Below are 24,515 nucleotides of genomic sequence, written 5' to 3'. Positions count from 1 at the left end.
AGAAAGCTAGTAAAAGACATTGTAAATCAATTATTAGGTCAAAGAAAACAATGTCTGATATGATCTGGGAAATCACCTGTGTCTATAAATAGAACACAAAAGAGTTCCATTTGAACATACATGATGGAACACATGCTCTCTGGTCTAAAGATCAGCTGGCATGGTTTACAAGTTTACAGGAATATTCAATTGATTTTTAAGCTCAATATATGATAATGAATAGATATCTTCATCTGGAATATTTTTTTGACTGAATATTTTACTGTTTCCACAGCCTTGGGTATTCTGCTATAAGGTATAGTCTGTTTCATAAAAAATCAGAATGTCAATAACCCGTGCCCTGCGCCCTTATTAGGTCATATACAGTATTTGATCAAAGTAGTTAAAATGATCAATGAAAACATATTTTTGTATGTACACTTTATAACCTAGATACATTTCCCAAAATGACTGCTCTTTAATTTGTTAGTGAAATCTTATGGAAATTAGAAATGATAATACTTTGACATGAACAACAGTTCAAATACTATGTACAACTATGTTTTGGTACTTAAACAAGGAGCAATGAATCTCTAATACACAATCACTGTTTTGCTGGGTTTATCGCCCGATGGACAGCCAAAGTCATTTTGATGTGGCTTGCAGTAGGTGGTAGCTACCTCACTTAACAGCATACAAGAGGTCTGCCACATGCCATCCAGAGAAATAAGGGTAAAGTGTCTTGCCCAAGGACACAACCACGACGCAGTGCAGTCTGTTATCTCAGTTTCTGGAGAAACTTAAACCACCTGGGGTAGGGATTAAACCACACACCCCGGACCTTTACTCAAGGATGTCAGGATTGCTAAATATCATCATGTTCTGAATATAGGAGACAATGAGCAATATATACAAACTTCACTATATATACAGTAACCTATATATATACAGTGACCTATACAATATCTGATATGATCAGTGACCTATATATACAGTAACCTATGTAAAACATAATCATGTATATACCATTGACAAGGCCATGTTGTTGTAAAACGTACACAGTCGTAGCACTATTCTGTACAGCCAGTGGACACTGTGACTTATAACACAGTGGCACTCCTCAGCCATCTCCTATGTTAATGTTCTCTTATGTTAATGTAGAGTCAGACTTTTTGAATTCAGTCCAGAGTCTATTAGGCTGCCCTCAGATGATATGGTTTTCTCCTTCCGGACATCTGTTTAATCAGATCAAATGAATTTTTTAACACCACATTTTGAAAATATTAAGCAATTATAGATGTTTTTATTTTTCTATTTCGAAAGAATCAACAAATTGTTTGCCTTAGTCTATGCATATTTGTGATAAGAGTGTCTGGGTGAGATAAGAGTTTGACAGCATCTGTCCTATGTATACATACCTGTGGTTTCGGGGTCTGGGTGAAATAAGAGTTTGACAGCATCTGTCCTGTGTATACATACCTGTAGTTTCGGAGTCTGGGTGAGATAAGAGTTTGACAGCATCTGTCCTATGTATACATACCTGTGGTTTCGGGGTCTGGGTGAAATAGGAGTTTGACAGCATCTGTCCTGTGTATACATACCTGTAGTTTCGGAGTCTGGGTGAGATAAGAGTTTGACAGCATCTGTCCTGTGTAAAGCCATAAGTGCATCTTTCAGTCGCTTTACAGTTCCACCACATTCCTGTTCAATTAAAAAAGTGTTAGTAATTAAAATAAATCCTTTGTAATTTCTGAAAGAAGTCTTACAAGGCAAAGTATTTCAAACAATTCATGGTCCCCCAACTCTGTCTAATCTTTGATATATAAACTAGAAAATGTCTGTAAGACATAAATGTTCCCGTTGCCACTTGACACCGCAAAACACAGTTTGATGAGGATTGCATCAGCAGTTCCTCAGATTAGCTAGTTACATTGCATCGGACGGGATGGACATGGGTAACACTATATGCCCCTCTATTTCATAGCGGAGGCATAAAAATGAACGAAAGGTCATAACTCTGTAAATTGAGATATTTTTGATGTGGTTAAAGTTGGGTTATTTGTCTGGTGTGAAATTACCAAACCAATTTAAAACAGCCTGTGGTAGTTTGTATTCTAGATAAGTATGGAAAACATGATGGATAGACTGACAAACAAATGAGACAACTAAATAATACTCCATACTTCATGTAATAAGGGGGAAAACAATGACATCCTATTTTTGAGAATCAGGATAGAAAAGTAACTGGATTTATTAATTATGAGAGGATAGCAACATCAGATTATGAAATACTAAATAATAATGTGACCTCGTAGTAAGTGAAGAGGATGCGGGTAGGACTGTGTCCTGTCTGGCTGCCTGAGATTAGTTTGCTGAAGCCAAGTCTGTCTGCCAGTGAGCGCCAGTCTTGTCCCTCCCTGTCAGGGTCCAGCAACTGGGAGAGCTTCACCCTCTGTGGATATGTGATGCTGGCCATGTCACCTCCTGTCACAGATAAAGACACGTTTAATACAGGTACACGTAACCAGATGTGTTAGCAAATTGTCTTCAAATAAGTTTGAACCAGTTGCTGTGTTCCTTGATGATGTAACAATTCACAGTTTTATATTATGTCTGACACGATTGCCTTTTCAGCATAAATGTTTTTTTCAGGATGCATTTTATTGCAAAGTAATAAATTGATCTGTCTCAATTAAATACTTAATCCTAGTACAGGGGTCAATCAAGGCCTCTCTCCTACCATCACATACAATAACACCCTAGGACTCACCAGTACGGGTCCACCCTCTCTCCTACCATCACATACAATAACTCCCTAGGACTCACCAGGGGTCCACCCTCTCTCCTACCATCACATACAATAACTCCCTCGGACTCACCAGGGGTCCACCCTCTCTCCTACCATCACATACAATAACACCCTAGGACTCGCCAGTACTGGTCCACCCTCTCTCCTACCATCACATACAATAACTCCCTAGGACTCACCAGGGGTCCACCCTCTCTCCTACCATCACATACAATAACACCCTAGGACTCACCAGTACGGGTCCACCCTCTCTCCTACCATCACATACAATAACACCCTAGGACTCACCAGTACGGGTCCACCCTCTCTCCTACCATCACATACAATAACTCCCTAGAACTCACCAGGGGTCCACCCTCTCTCCTACCATGACATACAATAACACCCGAGGACTCCCCAGTACGGGTCCAACCTCTCTCCTACCATGACATACAATAACACCCTAGGACTCGCCAGTATGGGGGTCCACACTCTCTCCTACCATCACATACAATAACTCCCTAGGACTCGCCAGTATGGGGGTCCACACTCTCTCCTACCGTCACATACAATAACACCCCAGGACTCACCAGTACGGGTCCACCCTCTCTCCTATCATCACCCGCAATAACACCCGAGGACTCACCAGTACGGGTCCACCCTCACTCCTACCATGACATACAATAACTTCCGAGGACTCACTAATACAGGGGTCCACCCTCTCTCCTATCATGACATACAATAACACCCTAGGACTCACCAGTACGGGTCCACCCTCTCTCCTATCATCACCCGCAATAACACCCTAGGACTCACCAGTACGAGTCCACCCTCTCTCCTACCATCACACACAATATCTTCCGAGGACTCACTAATACAGGGGTCCACCCTCTCTCCTATCATGACATACAATAACACCCTAGGACTCGCCAGTACAGGTCAACCCTCTCTCCTACGATCACATACAATAACACCTGAGGACTCACTAATACAGGGGTCCACCCTCTCTCCTACCATGACATACAATAACACCCTAGGACTCACCAGTACGGGGGTCCACCCTCTCTCCTATCATCACCCACAATAACACCCTAGGACTCACCGTCGGTGATGGGACCTATACTACTGAGGCCAGTTTCCTCCTGTTCACCTTTCACCAGGGACAGGGAGGTGAACATCTCAGCTGTTTGCTCATATTCCCTGTTGTCAGCCTCCTCATGAATCTCACTCATACTTGTATAGGGGTGTCCATACAACACCTTTAGAATCTACAACAGAATATCAATACAGGATGATCAAACGATTGTTCACTTTTTTCACAATTACCAAAAGTTTGGTGTAAAAGTATGCATCTTTGGCAGAAATGGGGAAGTAGGCTGTAATGGTCTCTAAGTGGTTAACCTCTTTTTAGGAATCCTTTTTTTGGCTACTTAATTATATCTTTGGAAATACTAAAGTGCACCACAATATATGTCCATTGAATGCCATAGTGTTACATACCATATTGCAGTAAAATCAGATTAGAACCACATTATGAGTGGTTAGATGGCCTTTTTTAACACTCATAATTTATTACCATGTCAAAGTTAATTTTCAAACAGTTTAAGGAATACAAGCAATCAGAAGTTAGCCTCCAACTCATTAAAGACAATCATATATCACGATTATAAAGCCTTCCTAGTTTCAAAGAATGTGTGGGAGGAGATCTCCGGACAAAAATCAAACTACTGAAATTTGATGGGTGTATCATAATAGATAGTCTTGAATATTATTACCTCTTTACAGTATCTAGGACCTAGAGTTAGACATAACTGTTAATAGGGGACAATAATACCAAACATTTGAAACTAAACAAAATGTTTACACTTTTAAACATTATGAGTCAAATGCATGAAATAAGAGTATGGCACCTCCGACAGATCACAATAAAACATTCTGCTATCTGTTTATAAAAGGCAGAGCACAAACAAACTGCTTGTTTCCCTAACAACCCTAACATATTTTGTGTTAACTGAATTTTTTGCTACGATTATTTTGGAAGCAGAATTTAAGTTATCAATACTTCTATTTATTTACAAGTTTAATGCCCATTACAGCCTTCTAAATATTTATTTACCTAGTTATGTATACCTTCCCAATCATTTTTAAAAGATGTTTTTACTTGGCCTAAGTATATCTAATACTACATTCGGTTAAAATACCTATATATGTAATAGCCACCTTATCATTGTCCATTGCAAAGTCCTCTGCTGTACGACCTCGCTGACACTTGTCCTTTCTTATCATCTCATCTTTGTCTTTCTCATCCTCATTTTCATTCTCTGAACTCTCATCTTCGTAGTCCATGTTCTCAATTTTTGGGTCAGCCCCAGCTGCCATCAGGAGGGCTACCATACCAACATTCTGCCGGCCACAAGCCACATGAAGAGATGTGTTGCCATCAAAACATGTAGCATTGACTGCAGCTTTGGCCTGAAATAAGAAAAACGGGACAACATGTGTCAGGGGAGATAACTGAAGTTGTAGCCTAAAACCAGAAATCTTCTTTTAGCCAGGGAAAACAACTCAAATCCTATGTTTTATACACTAGGGGTCCATTTCATTCTAGCGTACCTCTTTTATCTAATAGTACAGTGTAATGATAAATTTTCTTTATAAAATATTATTGTAATATAATATTGCTAGCCTTGTTGTGTAATGATCAAAATAATTGAAACGTTAGTGATGGGACATAATATTTAATAAATTTTGTCAGTGGTGTCGCCTAACTGACTGGGAAGTACTAGCAGGAACCATAGATCCAGCATAAAAGGCCAGAACTAAGAGTGTCCTAGGTTTATATGAAACAACAGATTTTACTACTACAGTAAGTTTGCTTTGCACAAAATCATTAAAAAACTACATTTTAGCTTTTCAAACACCAGTTTTCTTCGCTGAGCAAGAGTCAAATGAACCGAGTTGAAGTCTACAAACAAATAATCATAAAACTTGAATGCTGATAAGTACCTCTAGAAGTAGCCAGCCAGCAGTAGCGAGGTCGTCACTGCCTGCTGCGTAGTGAAGGGCTGTTCGACCACTTTTCCCATCAGCCATGTTCACATCAGCTTTGCCCTTTATTAATAGTTTTATGGATGTTAAGTCCTCTTTTTGGGCAGAAATATGGAGTGGAGTCAAACCTAGAAAATTATCACAGTACATATATAAAGGTAATATTTCATAACATCAAGTCCAATCCACAGAAAACAAGAAACATTGTCAAACAAGAAATGGTTACTCGCATTATTCCCCCCGCTCAGTTTCTACAATAAAAAGACAGCAAGCAAACAAAATTTGTCACATTATGAAATATAACTTGACACATGTTAATACATTTATTGTAATAACTTTCTGCTATAATTGTCAAACTAGCATTGCTGATTTATAAGGCTAATTACTTATGTTGAATTATTCCTGTAGATATGAACTGCTCTGAAATGCTCTTGATTTAGTCTTCATATCTATTATTACTTTTTGGAAAGGTATGAATTAAGTCAGTAAAATTATGACAGCATTTGAATTTGATTAGGAATCCAGCCTTGTTGATAAGTACCATCAATGTTCTTGATGTCAAGTTCTGGGAAAGGTCTCTGCCTGCTGACTCTCGGCCGGATATATTTGAGCATTGCTGCAAGACACTTGTCCTTTTTGTAAAGCGAGGCTAAGTGAGCTGCTGTGTTACCATGACGATCAAGAACAGTGGGTTCTCCTCCTGCCTTGAGAAGGGCATCAACCACTCCTTCCTGGCCAGTTATCACAGCAAGATGCAATGGTGTCTGTAAATTAGTTTTATCATTCTTATTATTAACTGATTTTAAGTTTAATATCATAAATTTTGAATAGAATTTTGATAATTCAGATTATTGATTAAAGTATTTTTTAACACAAGAGTAGCCGTGGAATTGATGAATACTCTCAAAAACAACTTTATTAGAGGTTAATTTTGTATTCGGTCATATTACTCACAAATACTTGTAAACAATATGTTAAAATTTGAGAGTTTAGAAAAAGGAAGAATAATGTTTTTTAACACTACAAATGTATTGTTTTGCTCTAGACAGGAAATCTTAACTAAAAGCAAAAACTCTGTAAATAAAGGGTTGTGGGCCATGAATCTAGTACACTGCATGCCACCTTGGTGTAACTTAAGTACACACTAAGTTTCATGATCTTGGCTTATTTGTGGTCAAAGTTATGCTGCGGACATGAAAAGGATAGACAGAAAGTTGGACTGACACAGCAGCAACCAAAACACTTCGGGGGGCTAGCTAGTAATTGATAATAGTATTTATCATCATTATAAAAAGTTAAAAACAATCTCTCAAAATCAGTTGTCCCAAACACATATCTTTAATTTTTGTTTATACAGCTTCAGTACCTGGAGTCTCCTATTGTGGACATTGATCTTGGACTGAGCATTGGGCAAAGTTTCCATGACATCCAGTAGGTTGTGGACGACCTCCAGCTGGTGGTTGATAATACAGGTGTGTAGAGGTCTGAAGCAACAACAATGTTTTAAGTTAAAATCATCAACCATTTAGGGATGTATTACATGATACATATAACAAACACATGTATTACATGATACATATAACAAACACATGTATTACATGATACATATAACAAACACATGTATTACATGATACATATAACAAACACATGTATAACATGATACATGTAACAAACACACGTATTACATGATACATGTAACAAACACACGTATTACATGATACATGTAACAAACACACGTATTACATGATACATATAACAAACACATGTATTACATGATACATATAACAAACACATGTATTACATGATACATGTAACAAACACATGTATTACATGATACATGTAACAAACACACGTATTACATGATACATGTAACAAACACATGTATTACATGATACATATAACAAACACATGTATTACATGATACATATAACAAACACATGTATTACATGATACATATAACAAACACATGTATAACATGATACATATAACAAACACGTGTATTACATGATACATATAACAAACACATGTATTACATGATACATATAACAAACACATGTATTACATGATACATGTAACAAACACATGTATTACATGATACATGTAACAAACACATGTATTACATGATACATATAACAAATACATGTATTACATGATACATATAACAAACACATGTATTACATGATACATATAACAAACACATGTATTACATGATACATATAACAAACACATGTATTACATGATACATATAACAAACACATGTATTACATGATACATATAACAAACACATGTATTACATGATACATATAACAAACACATGTATTACATGATACATGTAACAAACACATGTATTACATGATACATGTAACAAACACACGTATTACATGATACATGTAACAAACACATGTATTACATGATACATATAACAAACACATGTATTACATGATACATATAACAAACACATGTATTACATGATACATATAACAAACACACATCATAGATTTGCATTCCTGCATGACTGAACAAGCAAAAAATACTTATATCCACTAAAACATTTCTGGTTCCACAAAAACTATGGAAGATACTGAACAGTGGTGATATGGACCATGTCCCCATCCTCGTCCGCAATACAGGTGAGATACTTACATGTCCCCATCCTTACCTGTTATACAGGTGAGATACTTACATGTCCCCATCCTTACCTGTTATACAGGTGAGATACTTACATGTCCCCATCCTTACCTGTTATACAGGTGAGATACTTACATGTCCCCATCCTTACCTGTTATACAGGTGAGATACTTACATGTCCCCATCCTTACCTGTTATACAGGTGAGATACTTACATGCCCCCATCCTTGTCAGCAATACACGTGAGATACTTACATGTCCCCATCCTTACCTTTTATACAGGTGAGATACTTACATGTCCCCATCCTTACCTGTTATACAGGTGAGATACTTACATGTCCCCATCCTTACCTGTTATACAGGCGACGATTACTTATCATCCCAGTCCTTGTTCAGCTAATAAGGTGAGATACTTACATGCACCCTTACATTGATACAGGTGAGATACGTACAGGTGCCCAATCCGTATACCTGTTACTACAGAGTGTAATGATTACTTACATGTCCACTCATCCTACCTTTTACAGGTGAGACGATACTTACATGTTGTCCCCATCTTTGTCAACATTAGGTCGGTGAGATAACTGTACATGTTACAAAATCAAAAGTCTACCATTATACAGGTTGAAAACCCTGTACTCTGACTGACCGGTGGCTATGGTAGGCATGTGTCTCTGTAGCTGCATACAGCTGAATGGCCTTGGCCGTCTTTTTTAGCCAGTGTCAGGGATGTCGTCCAGTATTAGGGAAACTGCTAATGATTAGTAGTCGTTCCAAAACCTACACGGAATAGACTTTCAGGATGGTGGTACAATAGGTAACAAACCGTTTTGCTTTTGTCGGATTTTGAGTTTGAATGTTGCGTGCCTTAGGTCCAGTACATCTACAGAAACTTTTTCCACAAACTACAAATTTGAAATTTCTCTGTCTTATCTTGTAGACCTATTGGAATTCTGACATTATTACAATAACTAATACATTATTTCAAAGTATCTAAATAATTAAACAGGAAGATTCCCCACTTAACAGGTAATGTCTGGTATGATTATAAAACAAGGCCAGATACAAGGAAAGGATAAAAAAGAGAAAAGGCAAGTTTTGGAATTATTTTATAAAGGACAATGATTAAGCGTCTGTTTAGTACGAAAAAAATTGAATATAATGCCAGAAAATAAAACCTACCATGTACACTTTTAGTTGTACGGGAACCAGGATCACTGTGGAATTTGTGCACGCGTTTAACAGGTTGATGAACTATTGCTGGACTTTCCATTTTGACCATGCCATCAACCACATCATGTCCACTAACGGTCAGTGGAATCTGAGGTGGACATGTTCCCATATCCGCACTAACGGTCAGTGGAATCAGATCCGAATATTTTTCTATGATCTCCCTGTCATCATGGACAGTTAGTGGAATGCTTGGAATGGGTGAAGTCTCTCTCTCTGAGCCTCTAGTCATAAGGTTAGGGTTCATGTACAGGTTGGATGGAGCCATCAGGATCTGACCCTGGTACTGGTTGTTAGTGTACATGGTCGGTAGTTGAGTTATCTGTTGTGGCATATGAGGCATTGATATTTGATGACCCTGGGACATCCCTATTTGGTTATTGTGGGAGGTAGCCATGTACGTATTTTGGGCAGATGTTTGTGGAACTGATGTATTTAGGGTGTTTGGCATATACATGGTTTGTGGTGGAGTCATGTTAGTGTTAGAGGGCGTGGTATAGGCTGTGGTCTGGGGTATCCTAATAGGCATGGTTTGCGGTAAAGTTTGCTGAGGCATCTGCATACTGCTGAAATAGGGGTTAACAGCTTGTTTCGGAGGCTGACATGCTAATGTGACAGCTGGTGGTGTATCAGTTTCCAAGTCATCATGGGGGGTGATGCGTTGTTGTACAGGATTACGCCTTGCCTTAGCCATAGTCCTTCTAGACAGAGGAGCATCTGCCGAAGTAAAGCATTTAATACATAATCACAATCATATAGGTAACAGAAATAAAATCTCCTAAAATTGGCATCAATGTAAAATCAACAAATAATGGGTATTTATTAATTTATCAAGAAATTGCTACTGTATTTTAACAAAATACACTGTACTACCAACAATAGTGTCACAAACAGGAGCATAGATATTTCACCCTTATGTAATGTGACATGACACAACACATAATAGGGATGCATACTTGGTAACATTATGGAATTGCTATGTGGAGATGGTGTACATCCAACTTTAAATTCTTTAGAAAAGTACATTCATTTTATATACTGCCTTTTGATAAAAAAACTGCATATTTTGAATAGAGAATGTTGGGTGAAATTTGATTTTTTGTGAACTAGGTCTGCAAAATATTCAATACAATAATTATTGATGGAACTTAATAAATATCATAGAGACACAAGAACATGTCATGAATAATATGTGTGCAAAGTTTTGTTAAAATGCATGCATAAAACTGGGAGGAGTAGGCAGTACAATATTAGTACTATGAACAGACGAATGGACACACTGATTCCAATACCCCCTCGCCCAAGTTTGTTGTAGGGGGTATAATAACCATATCTAAACCTACCTTCATCTTGGTTAACTGTTGTGGGCATGTTTCCTTGGCTATCAGACAACGAGTCTACAACAAACAATTCATCCTCACTTTAGTAATGGACAACACACTGGATGGAAGATTAAAGACTACATACTATATTACATTGAGAATAGCCAGAAATCTTGTAGAACCATCCTTATACACCCACTAGTCCAATTAAAAACCGTCATTATTGGGGTAACTAATACCTCTCCAACCCCAGTTGCCGTTTATACATCAACAGCCTTAGTTCCAGTCCCAATGAATTCAGTATTTTAAGCATAACATTGCCCCTCGACATGTAAAATTAAAATACTCATGCACAAACACATGTATCAATCATATGCACATTTTTAAAGAAATCTATCCAATTCAAACAATATCTAAATGTCAACTTATTAGAGGCCAATATTTATTTGGTCCCAATCACCTATCAAGTATCAAATTTGTTGAAATAGGACAGTTTCTAAATTTCAACCAATAAGAGGCCACTATTTTCTTCAGCATAGTTGTCATGGCAACAAAGCCTACACAGTGACATTTGGCATCCCCTAACACCCTTGTACATCAAATTAGGTCAGAATCAGTCATAGACTACATTTCAACATATCAAGGCCACTTTTTTTCAGCTAGGTTGTCATGGTAACAAAACCCATACAGTGATGCCCAGCATCTCCAAATACCTATGTATAGCAAATTTGGTCAAGTTCTGCCAATATCTACATTTTGACCAATCAGAAGCCAGGACTGTGTTGCCATGGTAATAGCTTCGGAAACACCTAATATGTGCAACTATAGGCTTTGTTTAGTTACACCATTTGACAGATGCTGAATACAAAATTAGTCAAATGAACGAAGAGCTATGGCCCTTTATCATTAAACCTGTTTATACTGACCAGTTAATTACCAAGCCACCCAAAATTTTGAAGAAAAAAAAATTGCATACACATAGAAATATGGTCCTTTATATTAGTATGAAGTTTCATTGAAATTGGTTTTCAAGTTTAGGAGGAGTTCTCAGGACGGCAGACAGACAGGGTGATTCCAATATACCCCCAAACTTCAATGCAGTAGGTATAAAGTCTCTATAATCCAATATATTATCTTAACAGTATTTTTTTTACCAGGTTCAAATTCTCAGTTCAGCAGAAATTTCACAGAAAGTGAAAGTAGATTACATGTATAATTTATTTCTATAATTTTTTTCAGGGTATCTATTTTTGGTAATTTTTCTTAATCTTCAAACTCTGAATTTGAATTCATAAAGTTTCCTAAGAAGTAAAAAACAAGATCTGATTTTTTTCCTACAAACTGACTATTTTGTTCACATTTCTATGTCAATCTGTCAGGCCACTCATAATATTCTCTCACTTCCATTGACTGCACCGAAGAAGTTGCCACTGCCTCCTCGTTGTTTATCGCCGCCTCCAGAGCCAAAGTTACCACTCCCTGGATATATTGGCAGAGTCTTCTTTCTCTTCTTACGAATGTCATCCATGTCTATAAATCAAAAAGAAATCAGACTTTTTAAAGAAAATGCAAGAAATCTAATGATAATAATAATCTGGAGTCTCATATCCAGTGGAACTTAACTCGAACTCAACGGGACCATGAGAAAACTTCGAGTTATCTGAGTGTTCGAATTAAGGGAGTTGTCATTTTTGGTGCAAAGTTTGGTCAATATTTGTCAAGATTATATAATCATCATAACTCCACTCTGTCCTCTGCTCTGTCGCTCATCAGTTAAGTGTAAAGACCGGTCAATACATGTAAATGTATATGTAATATTTTGTTCTGTCACTCGTAGTTTGGTGTAGTTTTGCCGATATACAGTCTCGATAAATTTTCTTTCGCTTAGTCAATTCAATAACGATCTGATGTAAATAACATATGTCATGTTTGCAAAAGGAAAAACGATAAAATGGAATTCAACCGAATAACAATTTATTGATGGTATATCAAATAACCGTTTAAATTTAACACAGATTATATGTAAAACGTAACAGAACCATTACCTTATATTGGACATATAAAACACTGTTTGATAGTCCTACTTATGTTTTACCGACAACCACGCCATTTCTATGTGCAGTTTAATATTTAATAGGCACCGGTGACTGTTTCATTTCTACACCTGTAAAAACATCAGCCGGGTAGATCTACCGGTGTGTCAGAGATTAGTTCCGCTTGAGCAAGCGGGTAGATGAGTTGTTGACTATCGTGTGTACTATTATCGGCGACCGCCTTAGGAAATTACCTGATGTAAGTAAAACAGTCCTTTTTATCACCGACATTTATTGTTATAAGATTCCACCGACAATTTCTTTAATGAATTAGGGCCAAATTTTCACTTCATATTATCCCAGTTTTTCGGGTTTTCCGAATTTGAGTTTTCCAAGTTTTTTTTTACTAGGATAAAGAGATAATTCGGCCGGGACTGACAAAGTACATTTGTACTTTGAGTTAAGCGGGTATTCGAGTTTTCCGAGTTCGAGTTAACGAAGTTCCACTGTACTGCTATATCAAACCAACATGGCCGCTTCAAAGTGGTTCACAAATTATCATCTATGGTTATTAGGCTTTTAGCAACCAGCCAATGTCTTCCTTAGCTCCCTGGGGGAGCATACAGTATACCTGTAATAATACAGAAAAATATCCCTCATGCTATTTTCTGATTCTTGAGGATAGCAGGTTATAAGCCTGAGCTTGACCTTGACTTGAACACTTGGGTACAGGTGATAAACATTTGTAGTGATGAGACAGTAACATATGAGGTTTCATTAAAGTATCTCTTTAACCAATTTAAACACATTTAAAAGCCATGATCTTTGTGCGGTCCACTTTATACATCCAAACAATACCTATTATAATAAGTCCAAAACAAACTGTTCCCTTCCTGTTGCCCTACAAATACCTTTAATCAAATTTAATATTGATAAATTAACATATGGCAAAGACACAAAATGACTATGTAAATGTTTAATGTTAATGGCCATACATTTTGCAACAATTAAGATCACAGAACATTAGTGTCTGTAGATAAACAGGCCACTAGAGGGTCACGTTACCATGCTAGCCCAGCGAAGTGTAAATGTAACTCTGGACATTGAGGTAAGTACTTAAAAGACTAACCAATTACCTGACGTGTTTACTGAAAGTAAACTTACCGATGTTCTGAGGGTAGTAGGTAAAAGACTTTGGATCACTGCTTTCAGAATCTGACTTGCGTTGTAACATTATGAGAACATTTACTGCTCTGTCTATCGTTGGGTCCTTGTAGGGTGGGGTTTTGAAGACGATGGCATACTGGTTTGTAAAAAAAAAAGAAGTTAATATTAATTCAATTTTTTCATTAACTTAAACAATAGTTAAATCGTGAAAGTATCATCAACAACAACAGCACTCAAACAATTGTATATGCTTTCTCTGTATAGACTACTGTACCTGACAAACTAGCTACTCTCTGAAGGTGAGATGTTTTCCACACAAGTGTCACTTGGTGGACAACTTATTCAACACAAATCATCTTAATCATTGTCATAAATTAATAAAAACAGTTGTACACAATTATCAAAAATATTTGAACTTTTCACAGACAAGAATCTGATCAAGAACTTTATTTAGTCTAACGAGTAGCAGATTTTGAACAAATCTAAGAGAATAAGATAATTTATAAGAATAGGTTCATACTAACCTGTCTGTGGACATCAAAAGGCCCAAAGGTCCCATACGCCTCCCAAGTCACTTGACCCTCCTCATCTTGCTCCACAAATCTTACCGAGATGTCGTCTAAGATTCATGATAAGGTATAGATAAAATGACTTTCTAACTGAGGTATATATCTATTAGGTTTTAGATCAATTGAATGAAAAGACATTGATTGTAGTTAAATAACTAGGATAAGCTACATTTTTCTTTCTCAGTAGATCAGTCAATGAATCTTGACATGAAGCATCAAGCAGAGGATGGAATTTAGTGGACATATACAGATATAGCATAATATCAGTTTTCTGTTATCAAAAATGTACCTGATCTTAGTGAGGACAAACAGTGAATGGAACAGTGCAGCACAATGTTGTTTTCTACTGCATGGTATTATTAGAGGACACTAACATTGTTACTATGATATTCTTTGTACTATATTGTTTTCTTCAGTTGTAACATTAGATGGTATATGATGTTAGTTTATGTAAGGACACAAAACCACTAACAATCACACATAAGTACCACCATGTTCTGTGTGCTAACATACTTTTAACCTTTGTATCCAACATATGACAGAATACCAAGTTACCTTTCTGTACTTTTTCACACAACAGAAACACCTCTTCATTTCCAGTACAACAGCCCCCGTATTTATCCATGCGACAGATTTTGAGGGCATTGGCTCCAGGTGATTCTGTGAAACAGAACAATAATAAGTTAATGAAATAATTTTTAAAACTTTTGAGTATATTTCCTACAAATTTATCAGTTGTCCTTGTATTTTTATTTCCTTTGTTTCAAATATTCTAAAATAGTTCTTTTATATGAAGAATCACACTGCTGGCAAATACAACTAAAGGTAGTCCCTTTGAAGCACTGTCAACTAACTTAATCTGTAATGCAGAATGGCCTTGTTCCGCATTAATTTGGAGGATACATATTTTAAGCGTAAAGTTTGTTATCATCAAGATATCATTTATTTTCACTATTGGTGGCAATGAATAATCAAAGTACTGGAAGTACTGTAAACGAACATTATTGTTTAATGCAAAATCAGTAATCTTCTAAGTTTAAAGTTGATAAATTTACTGATATTGGTTTAGGAATTAATTGCAAATAATTTGAAATGTTTGCAGCTGTTCTAATATGATTGAACACATGCATGTTTCTGTAAGGTCCTAATTGAAATTGGAAGTTTGTTGATCTATCTTGGATGGATGAAAATAAAATATGTCTTCTTTCTTTCGGGAAGGCATCATCAGTTATAATACAGCCAGGACTCTGTGACCTTATTGATGCCAACTTCTAATATGCACTAAATTTAGGCTAGTTCCATCGTTAGTTTAGCATATTTCAACTTAATATGATGAAACACACATAAAGAACTACTGAAAACCAAAACCAGAGCTGCTAATCAAGGCCCGCATTAGGAATGTATCCTATTGAAACTGTACTCAAGCAGGTATGGTACTTCAAAACAAAAAACTTGACTCTTTTTGTTCAGGAATCATTTGATGTTAATAAATCTTTATATGAATAGATATACTTCTGGTATAATTACAGTATTGTACACAATGTGATAAAGAATAACAACCATATAAAGACTATCTTCATCAAATAATTCAGCAAACAGGAAAAGAAAACTTCAAGCTTCATTTTCAACTTCAAAGCTGATAAAGGTTACAGTCCATTCGATGGGATGACACATTCCCTATTTATTGTCCCTTTCCAATGTTGATCATCCAATCATAGTGAACCACATAGTTCAGCAATGTAATTGCACAAATCACACCTTTATGTGGAGAGAACATTTTTTGGGGTGTTATAAGATTCCATAACTGTATGCAAATTTGTGAATCATTCCATATCTATATCTATATATATACCGTACGTGTATATATTTACACATATCAAAATTGGAATGACACAGGAGATTTGCAAGTTTAAGTTCACCATCAGTCATGGGAGGTTTATGTGAAATGTTGTATTTACCGGGGTAATTAGTAATTTTGATAATATATTTATGAAGCTCTATTCTGTACTTTCTACCAGTGCTTATATTAGAGAATGGACACAATTATATGTTCTCCAATGTCAAAATTAATCATATGTAAAATATTAGGGGTTTATTTGACCGAGACGTATTTAAATTTTTTGTAATCATTCGCCATTCGAGGCCTGATTGCCGTCATAGTTAAATTACCAAAATGGACCTGAAATCAATATTTTTAAAAGAGAATGATGTGTGACTTGAATATTTCATAAAAATAATTTAATACATCGTTTATTAACTTCATTCAGATCTTCAGACACCACATAATTTGTGAAGTCATATATAGAAATATAGGAACCATTTTGTTATTGATTTATAGTTCATACAAGTAAGCACTAGATGTAAGCAGTAAGTATATGTACCGCTATCTACTGGCATGACTTTGAGTACAGTAGACTACACTCGCTTTGTGGATATTGACAGGATAACATATATTTACATACTAATTCAATTTTAGAATTGTAACTGAAATATTGTAACAGCATGGCACAAATAGTCATCTGAACATTTGTTGTATATTGAAAAAATACTTAAGGTAAATATTAACTCATTTGCTTGACTTCAATTTTCAGTTTATCAATTCATTGATTACTCCGTGTTTGAAGTACGGTGTAGTGAGAATTTCAGTCTTGATCATGTCTTGATGAAAATTCTAAATTAACAAATTATTAAAATGAATTTTGTTTGAAAAATAACACAAGTTCCACAGCAATATTATATAGAGTATCAATCACAATATATCAGAAGTTATAAAACTACAGATAACAATTAACGGCTGAATATCAAATTAAGAGAATATCACAAGTATTTTTGCATTTGTTTTTTAGATAATCCGGATTTCCGTCTTTAAAAAAAATTACCTAGTAGACGTAGTGCATAGTAAACGTAGCCATGTAACAGCTGATTTAATCAGATTGACTTAACATGAACTTAACACCGTCTCAGTAGTTCGTCACAATCGAAAATTTGGTCGTGAATTCGGTATTTTGCAAATTATTTCAAAATACTTCCAGGTAAATGAAAAAAAAATTCTCGTAAAAATATCGATTTTGGGTCCACTATCGGCCATTTCGGTAATACAACTCTAACGACAATCGGGCCGCGATTCGCAAATGAATAATTAATTTAAAATTCGGTCAAATAAACCTCTAATATTTTATATATGATACAATTAGGCATTGAAGAACATATATATTGGTCAATCCTCTGAAAATAATGCCAATTTATATTATAATTAAGCCCCATTTTTCTTCGTTTTGGTATTTCCAAGTCCGCTTCACGTGTGGTCCGTTTCAGTAAATATTCTCGTCTGTGCCGAAATAAAAACAAGCTATATAATTGTTCATTTTAAACATGACAACTGCCAACCACACGTATCCAAAATGTTATTGTTGATATCATCTGAATATTGCCGTAAGAAATCTGTCACTTCGATTGTAAACCCCCTGCCAAAGTCGTGGAAGAATCGACCAATCAAATTGGTTTAACTTTTGATTTCCGTAATCTTGCAGTTACCTCCCTTACAACAGTAAATATGTTTCAAGTATCGCCTACAACAAGCAATCCCGTGCACATAAAAAGATATTATCATTTGTATTTGATTTATTGGTCATTTTCGTCAAAGGAAATTGGTATATGGAAATCGATGACAACGTTAACGCTATGACCAGTCACCCTGACCACAAATGCCACCTAATTGTAAGTCTATACATATGTACAGTTCTTTCTCGCAAACACCGTTAACACGTACAGTAACCTATAGTATGATACAATGTATCGTCTCGTATGCCGTTATTGATATATTTCTTTCTCTAAATTATAGAAATACACACCTAGTTGATAATGATGTAACATTCTAGAATATACATATTACACATTTAAGTAAATCGCGGACATATTTGCAGACCTATGCTATAATGTCAGGCCTTTTTGGAATGAACACGGAAGAGCAAAACTTTCTAAACATCCGGAGACGATTGCGCCTGCGCAATAGTTGTTTACATAAATATATTGACCTGGAGTTATTCGCAAAGTTCAGGTTCATTTAGTTCTAACATTTCGCTAGCGTTATGCATTTCTCAAATCGTATGCATCTTCAAAACATCTACTGAATATATTTCCACATTTTCGGTAAAACTACTATATAAAACGAAGATGTTTTTGCAGGTAAATTATTTGAAGCGTAAGGCAATGGGGGCAGCCATATTTCATTGAAACAGACAGTAGATGGCGTATTGGTGAATGTGGTTACCAAATATGGTCATATTTCTCAGTCTAGTTCTTGATTGCAATAACCGAACATTAATGTTCGTTTAAAAACTGTAACTGTACATTAATAAATATAAATATTAGTGTAAATCAAGGCCCATTCCATAAATTCCACAAAACATGTATCCAACTAGTGATTTGTTTTTGTGAACAAAAACATGTTTCTCTTTCCTCTCTTACTAGGCATTGAATATTTTTGCACTCAAATGATCTTTGACCTAAAAATGAAGATTGCAATGACCAAATTATCAGGTATAGTACACTGCACATCATCTGTGAGTGTGTATATATATACTGGTATATTTTTGAAGTTTCATCAAGATATCTTCAACAGTTCAACAGTTTAGATGTTATGACCCAGACAAAATTAACACTTGTTTGATATTTTCCCCCTTCAAACAGTTCTACAATTTGTCAGTGTGTGAAACAGATATCCAGCAACTATCATAAAGACATCTTTAACATTTTTAAAGTAATTGCCTGGAAAAGCATTATTGAAAAAAATTGCACTTATTTGACCTTTGATGTTGAAGTCAAGGTCACAGTGACATACCAGTAGTACAATGCACACCAGCTGAAGCAATGCAAGTACATATACTGCAAGTATTGTCTAGACATTTTCAACAGTTTAGGCCAGTAATGGCCAGAGAAGAAATTATGAGGAGAACCTGAAGAAGAGGTACTAATGCAATGTGTCCTTCATTTTGAGGGAAGACCTTATTTCACTGAACTAAAATAAACAGAAGATTATAATACTTACTGCTATCATATATAGGGTTGGATAGAACAGAGGGAAGCAGACGACTAAACATTCCATTTTCATCTCGTAGGTAGGCTTGGAAACACAGCTTCACAACATTTAACTGCATTTCCTTGGCAAGTTTCTCAGATTGTACCTTAGCCTGGTTAACATCTTCCACTAGATTAAATAACAATCATAAATTAATTTATTGGAAATACTTGAATGACCAAAAAGACATCAATCAAATTTGAAATGATGTGCTGACATAACATATCTATGCAGTACACTTACACTTCATATACAAACTGTACATGTAGCTGTTTTGTATGTCATGGTTAGGAATGTTCATTAAAGGTGATTTTACTTCCAAAATCTCCAAACAAATGTGTGATGAATCAAATTATGATCAGAATAATTCAGTGGATGGAAGCACATGACTTTTAAAGAAAAGGATATATACCACACAAATGGCAGACAGAAGTGTGATAAGTTTCAAGCTTGCGTACATACTGTGAACTAGGCCATCTGTCCACATAACCTGGTTTGAGTCACTCAACTGAAGTCATGTTTCCCCCCTCATTGTAATTACATCATGTTATCACTTAACGTAAGATTTTAATATCATAATTACTCTCATTAGCATAGTTGTGTTACGAACAAATAATGGATCAGCAGTGATTAGCTATAGGTTCCCACAGTAACAACACATTTCCATGGCATCACATTAAGAGACATCATAAATGGAATGAAAATATTGCCATTCTAAAAGCTAAATGATCCTGTAAAAACTCTTCTTCCAAAAATGTTTGCAAATTTATTGGTTATATGACAAACAGAATCTTACATTTGCTAAATTTGAAGTGAAATGTTTTTTGTCTTGTTTTGTGAATATGGTATGATTAATTAATGTATGATATTCTACATACAAATAACAGAATCTTACCTGTAAGGTCTGCCTGGGCGTTCAGGTCACCTAGTTTGACGAGTTTGTCAAGTTTAATGGACTCCAGGATTCTCTGTTCTATCACATCTGATGCTTTCCTTCTCGTCACATGTTGGACACACAGGTTGGGAAACCTTCATCACATCAAATCATACTTCATTATTTTTACTGTGTTTCTCTTCCAATAAGCATGGGACTCAATACAAGCAGACTTGTAGTAAAAAGGGGGGCTTATTTAATACAGGTCAAAGAAACAGCATTTGTTGTTAATGTTGAACAGCAATAGATAAATGGATATTTATTACAGGAGAGACATTATGACCTTTGTGCTTGGAAAATACAGTTTGGTAACGGAGCATGCATTATAATTTAATCATATCAATTTACAAGAGTAAATTATATAACTCACGTCAGAGAGTTTTGTCCACCTTTTAATTCCACAATGCAAGTTCCTTCATTACAGTTTCGCCCCACCAGTTTATGGGCGTGTGGACGAGGGATGACCTCATCTGTTACCAAGGTAACCACCACACGGGCGGGTCCATTGTAATTCTTGATCTATAACAATTTGAACACAATGACTTGTCATGACCAATAGCAATGCCACTGTACAAGTATTTTTAAATTGGTTAAGATATTTTGTGGTCATAACATTCAGTCTCAAATTTTCCTAATGTCTACTAAGAATACTGACCTTGATAGCAGGGTAAGTCTTGCGGTATTTTTCACTTTTCTCTCCCTGTAGACCTCCATGAGATGGGCCCTCACATTCATAACGAAATCGGAATCCACGGGGTTGTGGCTGCTCTACAATCTCAATATGAGGTTCAGATTCTGTAAAATAATAATTTTATTTGCAACAGACCAAAGTTTACATGCAACTGATTAACAAAATATTAAATGATTAATATAAATGATTAATTAGTAGTATAACAGGTACTAATTTATCAGATTCACTTGTACTATCACTGACAAGATGACAATCTATACTGTTGTGATAAGCTGTTTGATGCAAAGGGTATTATACATGACAGCACCATTTCATATTGCATTATAATGCACTGGTAAGAAACCAAAAACATTGATAAATTGGAACTCTTCTATCATCACATCTGACAAAAGATAATTCCCAATTTTTTTTGGTTTGACAGTGTTACAGAAAATAGTCCAAAATTATACTGGCAGTTGTTCAAGTGTTCATAATGTCATTTCATCACAACAATCTGTTAGTAGTATCAGAAAAAAAATATTCAAAGTATAACTACATTGTAGATAACATTAAGATCAGCATTACTAACATGTAAAACTCATTACCAACATCAACAGTAGTCAACACCATGCATAAATAAATATGATTGGTCAACAAAGAACAGGTGCTTGAATTGGTTACTCTTTTCCTTAAAAGGTGAAACTTCAATAAGACTACAGCTTCTTACAACACTACACCGTTCATGTACAACAATCAAATTAAGATGATCATGTACTCTAGTACTTGTAACAGACACTTTTCTTGAAATAGCTTTATTTTTCTAAATGTAAAAGGGGTCAATTCATGAACCTGTGTTATGGTGAAGTCTATTTTTGGATATACATGTATGTTTAGACTGACCGTCATCGAGCACCATCTGGGTAATTTCACCATTGGTAATCTTGTTCTTTTTCACTTGGAATACAATGTTTGGATCGCTTTCAATGGAAAATTCATACTCGACTGAGTCAGAGGTATCACCGTCGGGGTCACTCATACTGGTCCTTCTTCACTCACTACAAATACAATTAATATCATAAATGATCATGGCAACCACAGCAAAAAACTTGACAAAGTGTAGAGAAGGGGAGGGGATAATTGAGCTAGCTAATAGATAAATAAGTCAACTAAACGATGCAGCCTGTAGCATAATTGGTAGACCACAAGAGAAGCAGGACTCTGTATGTGGACAAAATAAAGCTTGGATAAATAGTGGCATTAATAATGTTATTCTGGATCTCGTATAGAGTCTTTTTTTTAGGTGAAAGCATGGATTATTTCACTTTTAAAATTATTTTCATTGTTATTTTTTTTTTTTTTTTTTTTTTGGTGTCTATATACATGTATACTTGCAATTGCTAACTTTCAAAATTCCTGCAAGGGATCATGGAGATTGTGAGATTTCAAATTTTCACACCTCAAAAAAGAACAGTCACTTATAATTATCACTTCCCCTTTTAGCAAGCTGATCTTAAAACTGTTGGACAAGTAATTGAATGTTTAAAGTTTAAAATTGCACTGATAATCTCTGTGTATTTATGGTAAAAATTGTGAGTATTAATAATGAGGAGGGTTGGCCATGGCATGTGTATGTATTATTTAGGTTAATTAAATTATTTAGAATACTGGAGCACAATACAATTTCAGCTGATCTGGTGTACCAAGCTGTAGGCTGATAAAGAATTATTAGTCCTCAATGAGGATGTATGGTATATATGTGTGTCTGACTTTATTTATGACTAATTATGGGGTACTGTGATTAACAGGAAAGAGATTATCTAGTGTAGTATACTTAAAAAAGAGACTAAACCAACATCCAGTCTTAGGTCCACTAAAGGGAACATTTTCTATAGTTGAACCCTAAAATGTTTCTGTAATCCTACAACTATAATAGGTCTATACATTGTACTAAGCTGTCAAATTTAAACTACTCCCATATATTTGAATGCATGTGTGCTCACCTTAAATATTGTTTATGACAAACAGCTAGAAATTCAAACAGATGACCTGTTTGTTACCAAAATAGTATCCTTCAGCTTCGGTATACAACACTCTACCAATTGTGCTGACTGACAACATACAAACAGCAATAATTCAGAATGTCTCATCGTCCTATAGCTACTTAAAATTGAAAACCAGTTGTTGAAGTCAGACCACTCTATTACCGACGACTAGTTAAAATAGATTATAACAATATTGGAGTAAGCTACACAGATTTTATAATGACAGTTGAAAGTTTTGTTTACAATTACCTTTGACGTCAGCTCATGATTAGCTAATTATTTAAACAAAAACAACTTCTGATAGAACCCCCCCCCCCCCCCCCCCTTACATAATTGTGTTTTTAAAGTGTGAATGCTTAAATCTTGTACCCCGATCGTCCGATATGCTAGTCTTGCTTATACTATCATATGAGTAACCGATAAGTTAAATCCATAAATCGATACTAGTCCTATTCGTTTAACAAAACAATCAACCCCATGCAATGTTACGGCCAGCACAAAATGTTCTATTCACTTTGACTGGCAAGGGGGAGGAACTTCTGTCTTTACTGATAATCATAATATTTAGTATCATATCTTGTCATAGAGCAACTAAGAACAAGACATCGTCTGTTTTTGGTGTAATGTCTGATTATTTATCGCGAAAACACGCGAACAAGTTGTTATAAACCAGTTCATACCACCTTTCATGACCAGGATCTATTTTTGGACACCCGTCGTCCATTTAAGATTTTATGGAAAATCCTGGATATATTTCCTGTGATATGATATGATATTATTATTGAACTTGTAGTTTTTCTACATCGCATTCTCATACCTGTTGATACTCTAGATACTGGCACATTCCCGGAAATCTGTCTAAGCATTCAGAAAAATATATAAACCAGTCAGATTTCTCATCAGTCAGTCGTCAACAAGCAAGATGGAAAATCCAACGTGGGGATTCCCCAGAACCAGTTTCATTGGTTAATGAAATCACGTGACAAGCAAAGTGTTTTTTTTTTTTTACTTTTCGCGTCGTTGGACGA

General features: G+C 35.7%; 1 protein-coding gene across 1 annotated transcript; it reads right to left on the bottom strand.

The window, feature by feature from the left end:
- Positions 1 to 205: 205 nt before the first annotated feature.
- Positions 206 to 24,436, bottom strand: LOC117339378 (nuclear factor NF-kappa-B p105 subunit-like). Its single transcript, XM_033900974.1, has 21 exons — positions 24,305 to 24,436; positions 22,346 to 22,500; positions 21,431 to 21,570; positions 21,146 to 21,294; positions 20,737 to 20,870; positions 19,812 to 19,970; positions 15,320 to 15,424; positions 14,720 to 14,814; positions 14,193 to 14,331; positions 12,397 to 12,525; positions 11,017 to 11,070; positions 9,498 to 10,390; positions 8,419 to 8,474; positions 7,182 to 7,299; positions 6,357 to 6,579; positions 5,774 to 5,943; positions 4,988 to 5,239; positions 3,870 to 4,035; positions 2,288 to 2,463; positions 1,581 to 1,680; positions 206 to 1,214 (listed from the first exon to the last, which is right to left on the bottom strand). Exons 2-21 carry the CDS (start codon positions 22,479 to 22,481, stop codon positions 1,132 to 1,134), a joined length of 3,477 nt encoding a protein of 1,158 aa, XP_033756865.1. The 5' UTR covers positions 22,482 to 22,500; positions 24,305 to 24,436; the 3' UTR covers positions 206 to 1,131.
- Between the last annotated feature and the right edge of the window lie 79 nt (positions 24,437 to 24,515).

The sequence above is a fragment of the Pecten maximus genome, chromosome 1 (assembly GCF_902652985.1).
Source record: "Pecten maximus chromosome 1, xPecMax1.1, whole genome shotgun sequence".
NCBI classification, from domain to species: Eukaryota; Metazoa; Mollusca; class Bivalvia; order Pectinida; family Pectinidae; genus Pecten; species Pecten maximus.
Note: the sequence above shows the minus strand (reverse complement) of the source record. Positions and strands in the feature narration are given on the sequence as shown.